At 44.9% G+C, this 19,698-nt stretch overlaps 1 protein-coding gene across 1 annotated transcript; it reads right to left on the reverse strand.

Moving 5' to 3' along the window:
* Positions 1–7,636: 7,636 nt before the first annotated feature.
* Positions 7,637–17,993, reverse strand: LOC307247784 (uncharacterized protein). Its single transcript, XM_080023906.1, has 10 exons — positions 17,908–17,993; positions 17,386–17,459; positions 16,875–17,095; positions 14,184–14,331; positions 13,751–13,893; positions 11,595–11,734; positions 10,848–10,918; positions 10,161–10,571; positions 9,255–9,329; positions 7,637–8,500 (listed from the first exon to the last, which is right to left on the reverse strand). The coding sequence occupies exons 2-10, from the start codon at positions 17,441–17,443 to the stop codon at positions 8,382–8,384; spliced, it is 1,386 nt and encodes a 461-aa protein (XP_079880032.1). The 5' UTR covers positions 17,444–17,459; positions 17,908–17,993; the 3' UTR covers positions 7,637–8,381.
* Positions 17,994–19,698: the final 1,705 nt, after the last annotated feature.

The following is a 19,698-nucleotide window of genomic DNA, read 5'->3' on the forward strand; positions in this document are numbered from 1 at the left end:
ACCGCGCCACCGCGGGGAGAACGTCGGGAGGGAGGGACGCCAGACACCGCCATTTCTGTGGGCTTCGCCCCATTTTTGAGAGGGGCATTTTTTTGTTTTAAAATGTGTTCACGGAAAGCCTCTCTCACCACAACCCAAAAGATTCAGGGTGATTTTTCGTCAACGTTGAACTGAAGGTGAAACCCGCCGGCCCCGTTTCGTGACCATCGGTAAAACTTGTGCTTGGCTTTCCACCGTTGGCAACAAATCAAGGGGGGTGAAAAGCAAAGTGCTCACTGGGGTGTTTTGTGTTTTTTCCAGAGGATCATTTCTCATGTCTCATGCCCATCCAAGTGTTGGAAATGCTTGGACGGCAAAAAAAACAAAAAACCAACTATCAACCATTAATTTCCCCCCCAAAAGACATCATGACGTTAATGGCCGTGAAAGAACCTTTGGAGAGACTTGTACCTTTGACTTCTCTTTCCACCCATTTAACAATTCTTGCAGTGCAGTTGCTAATTCTTTGAAACCCATCCAAGTGTTTGAAATGCTTGGACGTAACCATTTATTTGGGGAAATCAATGGCTTTTCTTTTGGGGTCTTTTTACTTCCGTCTCATTGTGACATGACGGCCCAGACTGATGGGCTTATAGCACCATCTTTAAATAATGCTTAAACATTCTTATCGAAGTTCAGATCGAAAACATCTTGTTTTTGATTGATTTTGCTCTCGACCAAACTGTGTATTCTCTACGAGGGTAAAGATTATGTCAAGCAAATGCTGTCGTTTATTTATAACATTTTTGGTGGAAAAACCATTGTGAAGAAAAAAGATAATATTCACCATCCAACATTTTTAACAGTTAGAAAACATAGGTGGAGAAGATTAAACAAATAATTAAAATGCTCTTTTGTCGAATAGAGGTTATTGTTGCAGGATGCTGTGCACAGAACATGTCAAATTATCGCTTGCACAATAAAGTTGCTAGGAGAATATTCAAAAATGTCAAAGTTGGATTTTGTTACCCGACTCAGACACAGCTAGACACCTGCAGTTTGTCCATCTAACTACTGAACTACGGCGGAGGGAGAGGTTGACTCACCGGTGCGTTCGGTAGAGGTGTCAATCTCCACCGGCCTCGGGGTTCGATTACAATTCACCTGTCTACGATTCTCGATGCATCGCAGTGTATCGCGTCCTCAATTTTCTGTATTACTGCGCATGGGCACATTTTCATTAATAAATACAAGCAGTCAGATCAATCGACACTATTTATTTCGAAACCTCTTTCAAATAATAGACGACATCAGCAGCCGTGGGATTTGTACATAAAATAAAATAATATCAAAATCGAAACAAAAATGTCTTAACATTCAATTAAATTGTAAACCAAAATAAATGGTACAGGCCTAACCTACCCATATTTGTGTGAAAATGTTAAATCCCAGTATCAACGTAAATTAACTTTTCAACCTTTTTCAGTAAAAGTAAAACGTGAGTACAAAATTGCTCACTGCTGAGCATTTGGGAACACTAGGTGATCCACATGTTCTGATTTGAGAGCACTTATTTTTGCAGTGACTACTGTCTCCTGCAGTTGAGAAAACTCTCTCTGCAGACACACTTGTACCTGGGACGCACAAGTATGTCTTCGACAGCCTGGAGATGAGAGGAAATGTGACCTCATGGACACGCCACCGGTTCAAAGGATTCTCAGTGAGAGGAGGGGATGGGGCTTTACAGTATTTTGCCATTTCCTCCTCAGCTCTGGCCCTGGTGGTCGGTTGTACAGTACCTTCAGTGAAAGCATGTCCCAGCAAACTCATTAGCAGCAACGAGGCCTTTCTTTTGGGAGCAGAGGGGCATGCAGTCCTGTGGTCCTCCACGGTCAGCCTTTCTTCTTCTAGAGTTCCTCTATCCGCTTCCATCCTCTCATTCTGTGTTTGGACAAAAGAAAGTACAGCATTAAACCAGCAGTTAGCACTTTCTCAGTCAATGCAACAGGTCACATCTCACCACAGCACGGAGACCGCCCTCATTAAAATCACCAACGACTCCTCGACCTCTCGGCTGCCTTCAACACAGTCTCCCCCACTATCCTCCTCAACCATCTATCTGGCTACCTTGGCCTCTCCAGTACAGCACTCAGCTGGTTCCAATCCTATCTCACCAGCAGGAAGCAGTTTGTCACTCTCTGAGACTCCTGCTCCTCCCCTGGCCCAGTTGACCAAGGCGTGCCTCAAGGCTCCGTGCTTGGGCCCCTCCTCTTCACCATCTACATGCTGCCCCTTGGTCAGATCATACGCCACCACGGTCTATGCTTCCACACCTACGCCGATGACACCCAGTTATACCTCAGCACAAAACCATCCACCCGGCTCCCCCCTCAGTCTCTTCTCAACTGCCTCCACGACACCAAAGTCTAGATGTCATCAAACCTGCTCAAACTCAACAATAACAAAACCGAACTCATGGTTGTGGCTCCCAAGGCACTACTCAGGTAGGTTGGAGATCTGCTCCTAGTTGTTGATGGCTGCTCCATCTTCCCATCCCCCGAAGTAAGCAACCTAGGCGTCATCTTCGATTCAACCCTTTCATTTCACTCACACATCAAATCCATAACCAAATCTGCCTTCTTCCACCTCAAGAACATCTCCAGACTCCGGCCATCACGGTCAGAGTCCGTGGCTGAAACATTAATCCACGCTTTCATCACCTCCCGTCTGGACTACTGCAATGGAGTCCTGTCCAGGGTTCCAAGCAAAGTCCTGGACAGGCTCCAGTATGTTCAAAACTCTGCTGCCAGAGTTCTCACTCGCACCAAGCCCTGGCAGCACATTACCCCCACCCTCATCCATTTCCACTGGCTCCCTGTCAAAACTTATATTTCCTACAAAACCCTACTACTAACCTACATATCCCTCCACGCCCTTGCCCCGCAGTAACTAACAGACCTCCTCCACCCCTACGCCCCGTCCTGGAAACTGCGGCCCTGGGACACAGGTTTGCTCTCCACCCCCAGCATGAGGCTACGAACCTTTGAGGGACAGAGCCTTCAGTGTTGCAGCCCAAACCCTCTGGAACTCTCTCCCCACTCACATTTGAAATGCTCTATCCTCAAGGTGTTATTGTGTACTAGTGTATGGGAAGTCATTTGAACATCTTAATACATAAAACAAACTAGCCACATCCTAAAAGTTACTCTTAACTATTTTCATTTTAAGAGTCAAAATGTATCAGGTACTAGTGTAGTTGGTGTATCAGGTACTACTGTAGCTGGGGCTATAGTAGTACCTGAGGGGCCTGCGTAGGACAGGTCATTTTAGGAACCTCTGACCCCAACTCCTCCCCCTCGATCATTGTGGTGGCCAGAGATACAGATAACTCAGATACAGGTAAATCTGAGTTGCCCCACCCATCTGAACACTCTACCTCATAATCGACGTCCCCAACCCGCCGTGTGACCATGAAGGGCCCTTGGTAATTTAGAGCAACACCAACACCTTGTGCAAATTGTCTGAGTCGGACCCCTCTGTCGTATCAATGGTGCTGACGTTCCTTAGCCCAGAGCAAATTCTCTTGTGACAAGCGTCCCAGCGTATGTACTTTTGCTCGCAGGTCCGTAACATACTGAACTTCCTTCTTGCTTGTGCGAGGCCCTTCCTCCAAGTTTTCTTCAATAAGATCTAGCACCCACTGGTCTCAGAAACAACAACAATACCGACAGCAACAGAAACAACAAAAACAACAGCAAAAACAACTACAACAAAAGCAGCAACAACAGCAGCAACAACTAGCGCTAGCCAAGCCAAGTCCACGTTCCACAATCCGGAAAAAAAGTTCAGGCAAGGGTCAAAGCCAGGAAATAGTAAGGATATCATAGTGCAAACAATCTGAAATTCCTAATCCAAAATCAGGTAGAGTTGGGAGACTATTCACCGAAGTAACGCACGCACAAAGACGTCACCGGAACCGGAAATATCCTCATCTGTACTGAGTCAATAGTGTGCACCATCTCATCTCAATCCAGTCACAGAGCTTTAATTAACATCTGTAAATTACGTGTCAAGTTTTCATTCAAACCTCGGGAGGGAGATCCCTTTGACTCTCTCTCTCTCTCTGAAAAACACACCCTTTTTATGATCCTAACACTGTAATCTCACAACAGAAACAACTAAAACTGCAGTAGCAACAACAGCAGCAGCAACAGCAGCAACAACTAGAGCTAGCCAAGTGCTAGTCAAGCCAAAGTCCACGTTCCAAAATCCCAAAAATAGTTCGGGCGAGGGTCAAAACCAGGAAATATTCAGGATATCACAGTGCGAACAATCCGAAATCCCTAATCCAAATCAGGTAAAAAAGATTCAACAGAGTAACGCACACACAAAGACGTCACCGGAACCAGGAGCGGCAGCGGAAATTTCAACAGTGTGCACCATCTCATCTCAATCCAGTTTAATTAGCGTCCGTAAATTACGGGTCAAGTTTTCGTTCAAACCTCGGGAGGGAGATCCTTTCGACCCTCTCTCTCTCCATTAAAACACACCCTTCTTATGATCCTCTCACTGTAATCTCACAACAGAAACAACAACAGCAGCAGCAACAGAAAACAACAACAACAACAACAACAGCAAAAACAGCAGCAACCACAGCAGCAGCAAAACTAGCAGCAACAGAGACAACAACAGAAACAACAGCAGCAGCACCAGCAGCAACAGCAGAAACAGCAGCAAGAGGAATAGCAACAACAACAACAGAAGACAACAGCAACAACAGAAACAGCGGCACTAACCCTTAATCTCACAACATAGAGAACACACACAAAAAAAAACAACAACAAAGACAACAACAAAATCAACTACAACAGCAGTAGCGACAACAGCAGCAACAACAACAACAGCAGCAACGTAACTTATGGGTCCCGGTTTGGGGAGACCGGGGTGGTCATGGAGACCTGGCAACCCTGTCCGTGTTAGGTTTCGTTTTTGCGGCACTGCTACTGAACAAGCACAGGCGTGAACCAAAGAAACACAACTAGAGCAGCGTGCTGCAGAGCAACGCATGACGCTGCCCCATCTGCACCTGCTACGACTGATGGAGACCAACACCCGTGGCCCGCTTACAACAAATGTTTTCTTATGTCAGAGTGAAAGATGCATCTCAACGAAGTAAGTGCCTCTCATGCTTACCCAAAAATATGACCAGAATAAAATCGGAGGAAAAAAATAAATTTCTGGCTATTTTCCCTCTCCACATTTAATACCATATAATTACTTTTGATAGTTCAGTACATTTAATAGATTCAAGATTTTATTTGTCACATACATATGGTCGTACATAGCTACTTTAAAATTTTGACTCAAGTAGTATTCTAATGAGTGACTTTCACTTTGACCATAGTCTTTTTTTAGTGAGATATATCTACTTTTACTCAAGTGTTGTCATAAACAAGGCGGATAGGACACAGCACACACCACAGGGGGAAGTATAGAAGGTCTATTTACAAAATATTTGCCACCAATTACTATCTATTTTAATTGTTACTAGTCATTATTTATTGAGTACTAGTACTTGGTGAAAAGTGCCTTTTCATGCTGTTACTAGAAACATTTTTGTTCTACCAGTAACAGTGTATTTCTTTTTTTTTTTAACCCGTTTTGATAAATTAATAGACGCATTAAAACAGCTTGTTGATAGTTTAATTTGAAATGTTACTAGTAAAAATAAAAACATTACTAATAATGGCAAGAAAAGGCCCTAGTCACCAATGAATATGTACTACTAGTCAATCAATAGTGATCAGTAAAATTGAAATAGATAGCAAATATTTAACATCTGTACATGGAGCCCTATAGCACTCATTGACAAAACTGTCCAAATAGTTACTAGTAACAATTAGAATAGATACTCGTATCTAATAAATATGTACTAGTAAATAATACATTTTGACTAGTAAAACTAAAATATTTATAAGTAACTGTTGGAATAGCAACTAGTAACTAAGTACGAGCAACTTTTTAGAAAGTGACTAGTTTGTTTTATGCATTAAATGTTAAAATGGCTTGCCATAGTATGGAACTGTACAGAAGTTGTCCACCTGTAGTAACACCTGACACTGGGGAGGTTCCGCAGGAACCTATCGACCTATCATCATGTTAGCCCGGTACTGTCCCAATATCTGATATGATGATTGGTACCTGTGCGTTCCGTACCCATTTTCTGCAGCCAGCACAGACAATTCTGCACCTACATGTAGTAACTAAACACCAAACATGCATCAATGTGATTTGCCTGACATCCTTGCAGATCAGCAGATCGTTGGACGCAACACATGGTCGGGCACGAAAAAGCAAAGATTCCCCTGCGACGGCAATCAGAAGAGATCAAACCCAACAGTGGTCCTGTGGAGGGGGTCGTTTTTTTCCTCCTCGCGTGGCTCTCTCTGTTTATCTGTACTGTGTGGGGCTTCACGGCCTCTTGTGGAACATACGTCCATAGTGTAGGATTATTCATTTATGCAATTTATTTTAATGTGTCTGTGTTGTCTTGAAACAACCGGTTGGTACTTGGACAGGGGACCGCCTGGGAACACCAGGCGCTGTAAGCTTCCCTCTTGCAACCTGTGCGACGCACGGTGCCACAGGCAATGCCCCCATGTGGCACGGTGGCACAGTGCATTGCACCGCTGCCTCGCAGCAAGAAGGTCCTGGGTCCGATTCCCGGCTTGGCACTGTTGCCACCGTGCTCCGGCGGGTTATCTTCCAATTAGGGGTCGTTCTGTGTGGAGTTTGCATGTTCTCCCCGTGTTCACATGGGCTTTCCTCCATATAAACATCAGTAAGGACCCCCACCAAAAACATGCACAACATCATCGTCTGACCAGCGATGGACATTTGTAACAAGGTCCCCGGGCGCGTCACTGTAAACTGCCTGCTGCCCCCACCCAGAGGAAGGACAAGCCAGGATGGATTAATGCAGAGGACCCATTTCACCAGCCACCATCCAAAGCGTGTGTTTACATGAATGCATGTGCTGTGTGACAATTGAAGAGTCTTCTTCGATGTAGATGGAACAACTGGCACTGCGTGAATAATTACAACTAAATTGCTGCGGCCTATTGGGAAGAGAAAAGTATAATTACATCCACAAACACATCACCCGTCAAAGTGATACAAGGGGTTTGGTCAAAGACGTCATAGACAGTCAGGGCCCATCCTGCATTCCTGCGTCTTTATGACACGGCCGATATCGCTCTGAGATATTTCGAGCGCTTTCTGACTGTTCACTATAACACCGGCCATGAAAATGTAAGATATAACTTATGTCTGAGTTCATCTGAGGTCGTTCCATACTTACATGCGTATCGCTTCAACAAAATGAATTCCAGAGACGCTGAACACAGCATAAGCTGGATTTACATGTCGGTCAATCTTAGTGGATTCCTTTCAAATATTTGATGCACCGCACTGATATTTCAGCTATCTCGTTTGAAAAATATTAGTTTAATAGTAGTATAAAAATACTCTTACTTGTGTAGAGATTTAATTTCTTTACACAAAAACTTTAAAATTACCTACACCGGCACCCCCCCCCCCCCCAAGACAATTTCTTAAAGCCATTTAAGCATTTATTAAGAGATCAGATTCACCACAACAATACCGCAACTTGTAATATATGCAGCCTACATTCATCTTTCACATTTTAGTCAAGGGTCAGGTCAAGCATGCAGGCTTATGAGAAGGACTGCACCTAAGAACTCAACTCTGTTGTAGAGTATTGAATGTCCAACTTTTTGCTTTGGGCGCGAGGATTTCTTTTTTATTTTTTGCTCTCAGCTGGCTTTCAAGTCTCAAAAAATCCAGAACACGCAGAAACGGAAGCAGAAACAGGCGCAAAAGAATAAAGAATAAAGACACGATAATTGATCCGCACATGCAAATATCATAATACTGTACATTTCCTCATCAAGTCAACTGCTGAAACTACCTATACTTAAAAAAGCCGGAGGGGCTTTATGCATTTAAAGCTACGGAACCAGAAAATATTGAAATTAAAAATGTGAAAATAAAGATCAACATTACTTAATGCCCACGCATAATTACCCAGAGTGTGGCCGCTATTAGACGCCGTGGAAATGGGCAGTTGCTACACAAGATGTATTACAACGGCAACTCGCAGTTCTCCAAGGCGTACCAAAAATTTGAAAAACGCCTGTCAAGTGTTCTTTTCATACAGCCGGGTGATTACAGCAGGACCACGTGTTCTCACGAAAAAACAATCCTCCACGACCCGGGCTCAGGGATCTCCTCTTCAGCTCTCCTAGCTGAGCGGTCAGAGCCGGATCCTCCTCTTCGGTGCGTTGTTCTCGTCGGTTCGGGGTTTTCGGGCGCGGTGTCGGTTAGATCTGGCGTAGGGCTCCCAGAACACACAGGGCCACGCCCGCCAGCACCACGGCCCCGGCGACGACTCCGATCAGAACCCAGGGCAGATTGTCCCATTGGGTGGAGTCGACTTTTCCTGCCGAAAACATGGGCGGAGGATGAGAAGTAGACAAGTTATGTAAGAGAGGCAGTGGAGTTGGGGATAGTCACTTAATTCGAATTTGCTGACGGGGTAAAGCAACGTTTTGGTCAAAGGACCTTCATCAGGTCTCCATCTTCTTTTTGCCCGATGAAGGTCCTTTGACCTTCATCGTCGCTTCATCCAATAAACTGATTTCAATTGCGAGTTTTGACGGCGCACAGAAGTCACTTTTTTTTAAATATATATATCTTTTTTATTTTTGAGGACTCCAGTTCTTCTTGTTTTTCTCCATGACTGATTAAAAAAAATGACCATAAATCAAACCGCTGTGCTACCCTCCACCCTCTACTCTCTGTTCTATGGAGTGGTTTCACCGACACAGATTAGTTCTAATCTTAGACTAAATCACCCTTTTAGTACGGAACTACTGAAATGGCCTTTCTAGTGGGGGTAGAAGAAAATAGTTCCAGACTTGGCCTAGTCTTGGTTTAAAAAAATCTGAAGAATGAAAGATTTCGACCTTGACAACAGAGACATTACTTGATCTGGACTGTGACCAGCACCAAGACCAGACTGGAGGAGCTGACTCGTCCTTCATCGCCTTAGTTTTGGACTTCCCATTCTAAAAAAATGAAGCAACGTCTCGAGGAACATTTAAAAATCCTGGATTCATTTAAGCAGGATCGGTCCAGATTGATTAAACCCCGTCTGAAACATCCCATTATATGTTTTTGTAGAGCCGCCCCACCTTCGCCTTCATCGGGAAATAATGTCACTATTTCCTCCAGAGCTTCCATCGGGTAGAACTGTGATGTGGTCTCCGCTGAGAAGGCAAAAAAAACAACAAAAAAAAAAAAAGGGGCTGAGGGTTCATTTCCGTTGTGTTTCACGTCTGTTTTTCATGAAATGATACATTCAGCGTTTGCTCTGATGTAAATGTCTCAACTGGTGGGTGCAAAATGGTCAACAACATCAAATCTGTAGATTTCACCCTCTAATGCAGTTTCTTTTGCAAATAATTTCTAGTAAATATCTATTCTGGTACTTGTGATTGAAAAACTATTATTGTTAGTTATTAGTGTTCGCCGAACAGCTGCGACGAATCATCTAACATTTAATTGCAGTTGCTTTTTGTTACACTATACTGTAAATACTGGTAAGTCTGACTGTGCCAGGAGCTTCCTGTTTTCGATGGGCACATTTATCAGTATTTCTGCTTTTAAAGGCCACAGCACTCTCCCAGCAGTAAACTTCATGATTCTGACTTCGACAATGTTACGGGCATGGATGAAACTCCAATATATCAACTCTAATACTCTAATATATATCAATATATATCAACTCCACATATACAAGTACCTACACGCTATTCTTTCTTGTGTTCATACTTGAATATTGCTTCTTCACCAAGGCCATTTCCAAGGGAGTTTATTTAAATTTGTGTAACGCGACGCAGGGCTCCGAACCGGTTAATAGTTTTATTTTGCATCTAATATATAACAAAGAACAGTTTGTCTTCAAGTAGCAAACTATTTCTGCTTTTACCTCCATGCTGTCAAATGTCAGACCTACGCCACTTTGCGGCCTGATGTAGCCTAGATGTAATATAACGTACAGTGATGTAATGCAATGTAGCGTAGCGTGCTGCCAGTACCCCGTTCTGGCTGGGTGGTGTCCTCCAACAGCAGCGGTGTAGGATGGGTGGTGGACATGGTGGACATGTTTCGCTCCGTGGTCCCGGTCACCGTCCCCACTTCTGTCCGAGCGTCCGTACCGTTCCAGGTGCTACGGGATGTTGTCTCTGTCGTGTGGTCTGCGGCCTTCTCCGTCCGAGGATCATCCGTCACCGTCACCGTCTCCGTCGCCGTCACCCCGTGCACCGTTGTAACGGTGCACGCGGTCGCCTCCGTTGCCGGTTGTTCTGTGGTGTTCTCGGTGGCTGTCGCCGCGGCTGTTTGCGGGGCATTCTCGGTAAAGACCGTTCCGGCGTAAGTTGTTGCTTGACCTGTTGCCGTCGCTGACTCTGTGGTGGGCACCGTCGTGGACTCCGCGGCGGTTTCAGTCTCTAGGCACACCAAAGATGTGACCGTCAGATACGTACAACCCTTGTAAAGTATGAACACCAATGGTTTTATGAAAAAAAAAAAAAATCACTAGAAAACTGCAAAAAAAAATCATTTTCCAAGGTCTCAGATTTTTGTGATGATAATAATAACAACAACAACAACAACAACAACAATAATAATAATAATAATAATAATAATAATAATAATAATAATACCACTGGTATCATGATACATACCACAGCTAGTACTTAATTTTAGAGGTTTAATAGCATTACCAGTAGGCTCAGTTCCCAGAACAGTCAATGAGATGCTCTTGGGAATCCCCATCTTGCTCTCTTCAGAATCACTAAAACAAGGAAAGCCGTGGAAAAAAATGAAAGCCAAAGCATTTTATTTCAAGTGATTTTTGATGTGCATATCTAACTGGCAGATCCAAGTCAAATGCGAATACTTTCAAACATCACCTGCATAGAACACATTATATTTCATATTATGTCATTTACGAAAATGAGAAAGATGTTTCCCAATGTTTTGTAATACCGTGTTCAAGGTAGAAAAGACGGTTGGACCTCTGCCCACCCGACTGAAAAAAACCATAACACAACCAACCATGACATATTTGGACCAGCTGTAAACAGGGTGAGGGTCTGTGAACTTCCTCCAAATTGGGGAATAGTTTGTAGGCTGGGACACACAGGGCAACTCATAGCTCAGAGTCTTTGCCTCTTGGTCTAAATGCATCTTTTTGCTCAAAAAGTCAAAGTCAACTGGGTATCCTTGTCCCTTCGGAGACTGTAGATAATGCTTTGGTGGCAACTAACTGTTATCTCTAATTTGGAGATCAAAACAGGATCTAGGTAAACTGCTGTACGCTCATGTCTATGAAATTATCATTCGGGCTAAAGTGCAGAATGGGGACTTCCTGACTGGCTAAAACAATGATCACCATGAAAAAACCCCCACTTTATTTTGTCTCTTCAGAGCTGAAGGCAGTTGGTGTTGGAGCGGCGTCTTGCCCCCACCTGATTCTATAAACGCAGCTGTAGTCCCCGTGGTCGTAGATCAGCACCGGGCTGATAATCAGACTCAGGTCCCCTTGGGGCCTGTTAATCCATAACGTGAAGCGCGGCGCATCTCCACCTTCATGGAGCGCCACCTGGTCCTGTGGGAGGTAAGGACGTAGAGAGTGGAAACCTGGGCGGGGCAATCAGCTGTGGAAACATCGCCCAAACCCATAGTTTCCCCCCCCCCGTAAACCACTTCATCTTGAAGAACAGCTTCAAATTGACGCAATGCTGAATCCTGGGAGTTCACCCCATTAGAAAGAAAACAGTATTGGATAATGTAATGTACTGATGTAAGGGTTAATACTCCTGCCGGAGCCCCTGACTAAAGCACCGGTGAAAGACCTGGCGTTGGTCCCGGGCGCTGCTCTGCGGCTGCCCAACGGCTGCCCAACGGCTGCCCACTGCTCCTAGGTGTAGGATGGGACAGATACAGTGGACTAATTTCCCCCAGAGGGATTAATAAAGTATAATAAATAAATAAATAAACAAATAATGAATGCATGACCCTCGGTTAGCAACTACCAACGGTTTCAACGGTTGATTCTGAGAAATCATCTTTTTTCTCAGCAGGTTGAAAAAGGAAAAACGACAGCACTGTGAGCTCCTTTGGCTGTTGCAATGGTGATACGCCAACGGTCCATGTCTGGCCTGACTGGTTGGAACACGGTGGCTTGTTGTGACTTATCTAGTCCGGCAAAATCTGCTGTGGCAACATTTGAGCTGAGAAACAGGCCGTGCAGTTGCTAAAAGTCGAGTCATTCGGTTCTGCAGAGGTTACGTTCAGGAGCTTTTCCCTCACGCCCCGACTACGCCAGGCGCGCTGGCGCAGCATACGGCCGTGGTTTTTCACCGGCTACGCCGGCCACGCGGTGAAGGGGCCCCAAGACGCGCTGAGGAATATTGGAAACAGCGAATGAAATGTTTTTTTGACGCGTAGTTTGATAATTTTTACATCTGAAATGCCGCCAATGCTTTTATTAGTTATTGTGTGAAAAATATGAAACAATCTTTGTGATTTTGGCTTATTACTGGTTTAAAAACGACATTACAATATATTGACCTTGTTTCTGCATACACAAAGCCTTGCAAAGTTATCCAGCTAAATGGTATAAAAAAAATGTTTCTATAGTAGTCTGCCACAAATAACTTGGGATGTGTTTGTGCTGTATTGCATGACTTCCGCATATTACGTGTAAGTTAGTTCATTGTATTGAAAACTATCAATAAGCAAATCTGACAACGGCTTCAGGCCTCTGGTACAACGTACGCTCATATAAAACACATTTAAATCGACTGCACTCTTTACAAAAACATTTCTACGTAGTGAACGCGTAGTTGAAGAAAAAATAGATTCCTCGCTCAAAAATAAGAGAAACGCCGCATAACTCCACTCGGCTAACGTGGCCAGTGGAGCTCCAACAGCGGATTACCGTGCATTTAATAGGAAGCGTGCACGTACGGCACGGCGTGCCATACCGGCAACGCTGTGCCGACGCGCCTGGTGTACTTCTACCGTGAACTTCAACCTCTACTGACGTGGAGGGTGGAGATCAGCGGCTGGATGATTCTTGATCCAAGGTCTTTGGTACTTATGGTGGACTCTTTGGTTATCTCCAAAAGCTGGAATGTACTGAGTGTTGTGCCTTCGACTTTATATCAAGGAACCGTCGTTTTGCAATGTTGATTCTAATTATATGTATTGATCATTTTACCTGGAGAGCTTCATGACTATCCAAGGGTTTCAAGACTATCCAATACAGTAGATACGAGCTCCTCCAGTACCCTGATCCGAGGGCTATTAAGTGGCTGTGGTTTCGAGAACTGCAGTGTTTAGTATTTTTAAGGCTTATAGAGCTTATTGTGCGTAATCACCGGGTGTCATGACATTTCACTGCATATATGTATGACCATATGTTTATGACAAATAATCTTTTGAACTTGAACTTGAATATAACTACACCCACGTTTCAGCTCTATCGGCCACCGTGCAGACGTGTGTTCAGAGTGGCGTCGTCACGGTGATAAATAAACGGATCAATGACCGACCGACTCAATGCCGTGAAAAGACTCATCCAAACGCTTGACTGCGCGTTCTCAAATCCGCCGGTCACCTTGTGCGAAACTATTTCGTGGCCATTTCTGAACCACCAAACGTTCAGGGACTCGTCGGGCAGGTCTTTGGGGAGGTCGGCGTAGCAGGGCAGGACCACGGAGTCACCCAGCCACACTTTGACCGACCGCTCAGCGACGGGATCTTGGGGGGTGGTGAAAGGGAAAGGGAGAGGCGGGGATAGAGGAGAGGGCCAGAGGAGGAGGAGGAAAAAGAGAGAGAAAACCAGTCCACTGAAAGAAAGGCCATTCATCAGATGAGAAAATCATTTTTCCAGAATTTCCCACCGGGGACGAAGAAACGATGGCATCATGTTATCATGACGCACCCAATATATGATGTTTACCGCCCATATGCTACTACCCTATACAACACCCATTACCTTGGACGACTCCCTCCTCCCTTTCTGTCTTCTCTCTCACCCTCTGACTCACCCTCCACTTCCAACCACACTGTGGCCACCGTCCGCCGTCCTCCCTGGATGCACTCGTACACGCCGGCGTCTCCGAGGGCGACTTTGTCCAGGACCAGCGACCAATCGCCTTCCCTCATGTTCTCCTGCCCGGCCAACTTGACACGGCCCTGAGAAAGAATTGATCAAATCTAACTAAAACAAACGGCTGGACAAGACAACAGGAATATCTGTCTATCTATCTACAGTATCTGTCTGTCTGTCTGTCTATCTATCTATCTATCTACAGTATCTGTCTGTCTGTCTGTCTATCTATCTATCTACAGTATCTGTCTGTCTGTCTGTCTATCTATCTATCTACAGTGTCTGTCTGTCTGTCTATCTATCTATCTACAGTATCTGTCTGTCTGTCTGTTTGTCTATCTATCTATCTATCTATCTATCTACAGTATCTGTCTGTCTGTCTGTCTATCTATCTATCTACAGTGTCTGTCTGTCTGTCTGTCTATCTATCTACAGTATCTGTCTGTCTGTCTATCTATCTACAGTATCTGTCTGTCTGTTTGTCTGTTTGTCTATCTATCTATCTATCTATCTATCTATCTATCTATCTGTCTGTCTGTCTATCTATCTATCTATCTAGTGTCTATCCGTCTGTCTATCTATCTATCTACAGTATCTGTCTGTCTGTCTATCTATCTATCTACAGTGTCTGTCTGTCTGTCTATCTATCTATCTACAGTGTCTGTCTGTCTGTCTGTCTGTCTGTCTATCTATCTATCTATCTACAGTATCTGTCTATCTATCTACAGTATCTGTCTGTCTGTTTGTCTGTTTGTCTATCTATCTATCTATCTATCTGTCTGTCTGTCTATCTATCTATCTAGTGTCTATCCGTCTGTCTATCTATTTATCTATCTATCTATCTATCTATCTATCTATCTATCTACAGTATGTCTGTCTATCTATCTACAGTATGTCTGTCTGTCTATCTATCTACAGTATCTGTCGGTCTGTTTGTCTATCTATCTATCTATCTGTCTGTCTGTCTATCTATCTATCTAGTGTCTATCCGTCTGTCTATCTATTTATCTATCTATCAATCTATCTACCTATGTCTGTCTGTCTGTCTATCTATCTATCTATCGATCTATTTACAGTATCTGTCTGTCTGTCTGTCTATCTATCTACAGTATCTGTCTGTCTGTCTATCTATCTACAGTATCTGTCTGTCTGTTTGTCTATCCATCTATCTATCTATCTATCTATCTATCTATCTATCTATCTATCTGTCTGTCTGTCTATCTATCTATCTAGTGTCTATCCGTCTGTCTATCTATTTATCTATCTATCAATCTATCTACCTATGTCTGTCTGTCTATCTATCTATCTATAGATCTATCTACAGTATCTATCTGTCTGTCTGTCTGCCTATCTGTCTATCTATCTACAGTATCTATCTACAGTATCTATCTGTCTGTCTGTCTATCTATCTAATCATCTATCTACATATCTGTCTGTCTGTCTGTCTGTCTGTCTATCTATTTATCTATCTAATTATCTATCCATCCATCTTTAAAAGTATCAACAGGAAGTTAAGGTCTAACCCCTCCCCATTGGCTCCCTGGCTATGACAAAATAAAACTAAAACATGTGTGATTGTTTTATTATTCTGATTATCATTATTTTATTTTGCTTGTATATTTTGTAATACTAAAAACTGTACATCAAATAAAGAAAAGGTTAACACATAAATTAATTTCATCTGCCAAAAAGGGCATCCGGGCTGATAGGCACGCCCCGTAACGTTCTATTCGGCTCTTCCAGTACGAAAGGTTGCCGTGCCCGACCCCAGACCCAGAACATGTACACAGCTGGTTGTGACTTGAACCTGTGGGTTGGGAACGTTTCCACTAATAGAGGCGAGACCCAGGGTAGAATTTCCCTTTAAATCTGAACAGGGTAACTACCGCATGTAGGTGGTGAGGTTGCAAGGTGCAACTGTTCTCAAATCTTTTTGTACCTACTATTTTGACAGTTTCCGTGTCTGTAGCACTCCTTCACTGATCACATGTGGAGCGGATTGCTTTTCGTGTTGTCGTTACATCCGGTTTTAGCTGGAGTAGCAAAATGAGCAAAACGACTGTACAACCATCGTAATAAATTGCTAATTTTCCCATACAGTGGTAACATTTCTCGCCGATGTAATTGCCCTGTACCCAAAGCACGCAGCTTTAATCTGCAAATCCTATAGGGGTCTAACCCTGGGGCCAAATCATTTCATAACAATGACTAATAACTATATAATAACTTCTGTGGTATTTGTTTTTAATATTTCAACCCAATCACTCATTTTAGCACCAAACGCTCAACATTTCACGCTCTTCTTAAAACGCTACTTTGCAAAAAGTGACACGACATGATCATCTAAGCTGGTGCTACAAAATAAAATGAACATTTGACACGCATATTGCCAATAAGTCTATCGTTTATCTATAATCAATATTGGGTGCTCTCTTTTCTTCCAAATTATTGGAGCGAGCTAGAAATATTCATGAGAATCTGCTTCATTGATCACCCCCCGATCGCCACCGTGGTGCTGCTAATAAGTGACAATCAAGAAAATCAATCACATGCATTGTGACAGACGATCAATTTCTCCGCAGGAAGTGAAGCCGGCTAAAGTAAACCTGGAAGCGGGCGGGACCGGCACCTCGTATCCTCGCCCCTCCACCAGCTCCCCTCCCTGGAGAAACGCCACGTCGGCCCCCGTGGACTCCCAGCGAGGCGACCCGTCCTCCTCCGCCCCTTCCCCGTCCTCCTCCCCTCCTTCCTCCACGTAGGCCGAGGCGTTGCAAGGCAAGACGGCCGTGGCGCCATACTCCACCACCAGGGTCACCCCTTCCGGGCCGGGAAAGGCTGTGGCCGTCGGGGCTGGAGACGGGAGGGGTGTCGAGGGGGGGGGGGGGGAGGGGTGTCGAGGGGGGGGGGCGAGCGGAGGAGAAGGTGGGAGACGGTTGGGGAGGGAGGGACGGAGGATGGACGGGAAAACATGTCAGGAAAAGGAAGGCGGTAAATAGGGGAGACATCCGGAGAGACATGCGGCACATAGACATCAACGTAAGGAAGAAGAATGGAGGGGGGGGGAAACAAACGTACGACATACAGTACACTCCTGGCTGGTCCTCTCCCACAGCTCAAGCTTTGGCCGTCCCAACACTTACCAGTGCGAACCTCTCCGGCCTGAAGAGCCGCCATCAACAGAATCCCGAGAAGCAGCATTTCTACGCTCACTCTCCTTATTTCCAACCCACACAGAGACACAAAACATGACATCATTATAAGCACCCGCAACTCGGGGTCAATGGAGTTATTGGTGATATATATATTTTTTTCTTTCGGTGTTTTACAGTGAATCGACCACAATGACCCACGCTGTGTTCACCGCCGCCTTCCACCTGTTGCGGGGAAAGGCGGACCCCGCCACCGACAACGGAAACGAGCAAGTAGAGGAGCACACGCAAATACGTGGAACGGCTGTTTCTGGTGGGCGGGGGGGGGGGGGGGGGGGGGGGAAGCGCCAGCTCAATAAACATCAAATGTTTTTGCTGCTTTTGCTAAATAATCCCACGGATTCCCACGTTAAACGGTGTCGTCGACTAGTCGCGGCAACTGCAACAAATCCGGCGCACGTGCGAGTCCCCGCCACGTGTCGCGGGTCGCGACCGGCGAAAAGTTGGCCTTACCGGAGGAATCACGACCGGATTCAATGGATCCGCGGAGGCGGGGAGACCGGGCACCGGGCGTGTGTGTGCGGCCCTGGCGCGCAGGCTTCCACGGGATATTCCTCTTAACCGGGATGGCAGATGTCATGTCGTCACGTCTCGAGTTTCAGGCCGTGCGTTGGGTGACACAGGGTGGCCGCGTCCAAGTGGGGCTCCCAGTTGCCAGGTCCACGCCAATGCGAGCTGCCGCCAAAACGCCCGTTCTCGCCGCAGGTGGGTGTGAAAACACGCCTTTCATTGACATGAAATCGGGCCCGCTTGCCGATGTGTCCGGGTCCTCTTGTATACAGGCTCCACGTGGCTGTAGCCTCACACAAACGCGTGATTAAAAAAAATAAATAAATAAATAAAAACTCTTGCATGTACACGCTGTCACTCCACCCCCACGCGTGTTCGTGTTTGGTTTTTTTATGGCGGTAAAAAAAAAACCCCACATATTTCAATACTTTTAATAAATATTGAAAGGCTTTTTTTTTAACCTATGTTACTATGTGTCTACACTGACTAAATGATCGCCCCCCCCCCCCAAAAAAAAATAGAAGTCTGTGTGTGTACATAAGAGCAAGTGTTGCCTCTGGGTTTTACTCATTGGCTAAACGGAATCGTCAAAACTCGGCGGCATTTCGGCTGGATTCATGATGCACATCTGGCAACCCTGCCGGCGACTCTCGCGCGTCCCGCACCGAGAAGTTTAGCGCGAGCGCGGCCACGCGCACGGCGGCGAGGCGAGAGGTCGGTGCGCGCGCATAACGCGAGCTTCAAACCTCCGGTTTGGATGAGAACATGGCGGAGAGTAACATGTATACTATGCATACATGTATACTATGCATACATGTATACTATGCATACATGTATACTGTGCATACATGTATAGTGTGCATACATGTATAGTGTGCATACATGTATTTTTTCATACACACACACACATGTATATATATATATACACACACATATTTATATACAGTATATTTATATCCATACACATGAAGAATTTATACACACATATATAGAAACACACACACACACACACACACACACACACACACACACACACACACACACACACACACACACACACACACACACACACACACACACACACACACACACACACACACACCCCTCCGTTTCCCTGTGTGTTGCCATGCAGATTAGATCCCGGACACCCCAGAAGACCACCCCCTGCGCCCACCACACGTGGACCCCCAAGGACACCCGCTGGGTCGAAAGCCCACCAATCACCACCTATAAGCGTACGGAGGGACCCACGCACAGCGACACCAAAAATAAAGTCACTGGATCAACCTAAAAATGTGTTTGTCCCGCCCCCCCCCCTACCCACAACCTTAAAAGTATTTATTTTAAGGAAAGCCGCCGCGCTGTCAAGCACCAACACAACGAGTCAGCGTGTCCTTTTAATTTCGTAATATGCCGCACAGCAAATAAAACACTGTAAAAAAAATATATATATACACACATATCAACAGTTCATCATCAGTAATATAAAAATAAAATAAAACTAAATCCCCAACCCCCTCTAAAATCGGACCCACGACCATTCTTTGTAGTATTTACCAAACGGTGGTGTTTTTTTTTTTTTTAACTTTAGGAACTATAACTTCGTATCGGAGGCCCTCGCTGAACGTCCACTCACTTTTTGTTTCTTTTTTTTTTTTGAGTAAACACAAACACACACACGTTCCAAGTGGCACTTCGGCCCCGCTGTGCAAGCCCCACCCGCCCGTGGAGATC

The sequence above is a fragment of the Zeus faber genome (genome assembly GCF_960531495.2).
Source record: "Zeus faber genome assembly, chromosome: 2".
NCBI classification, from domain to species: domain Eukaryota; kingdom Metazoa; phylum Chordata; class Actinopteri; order Zeiformes; family Zeidae; genus Zeus; species Zeus faber.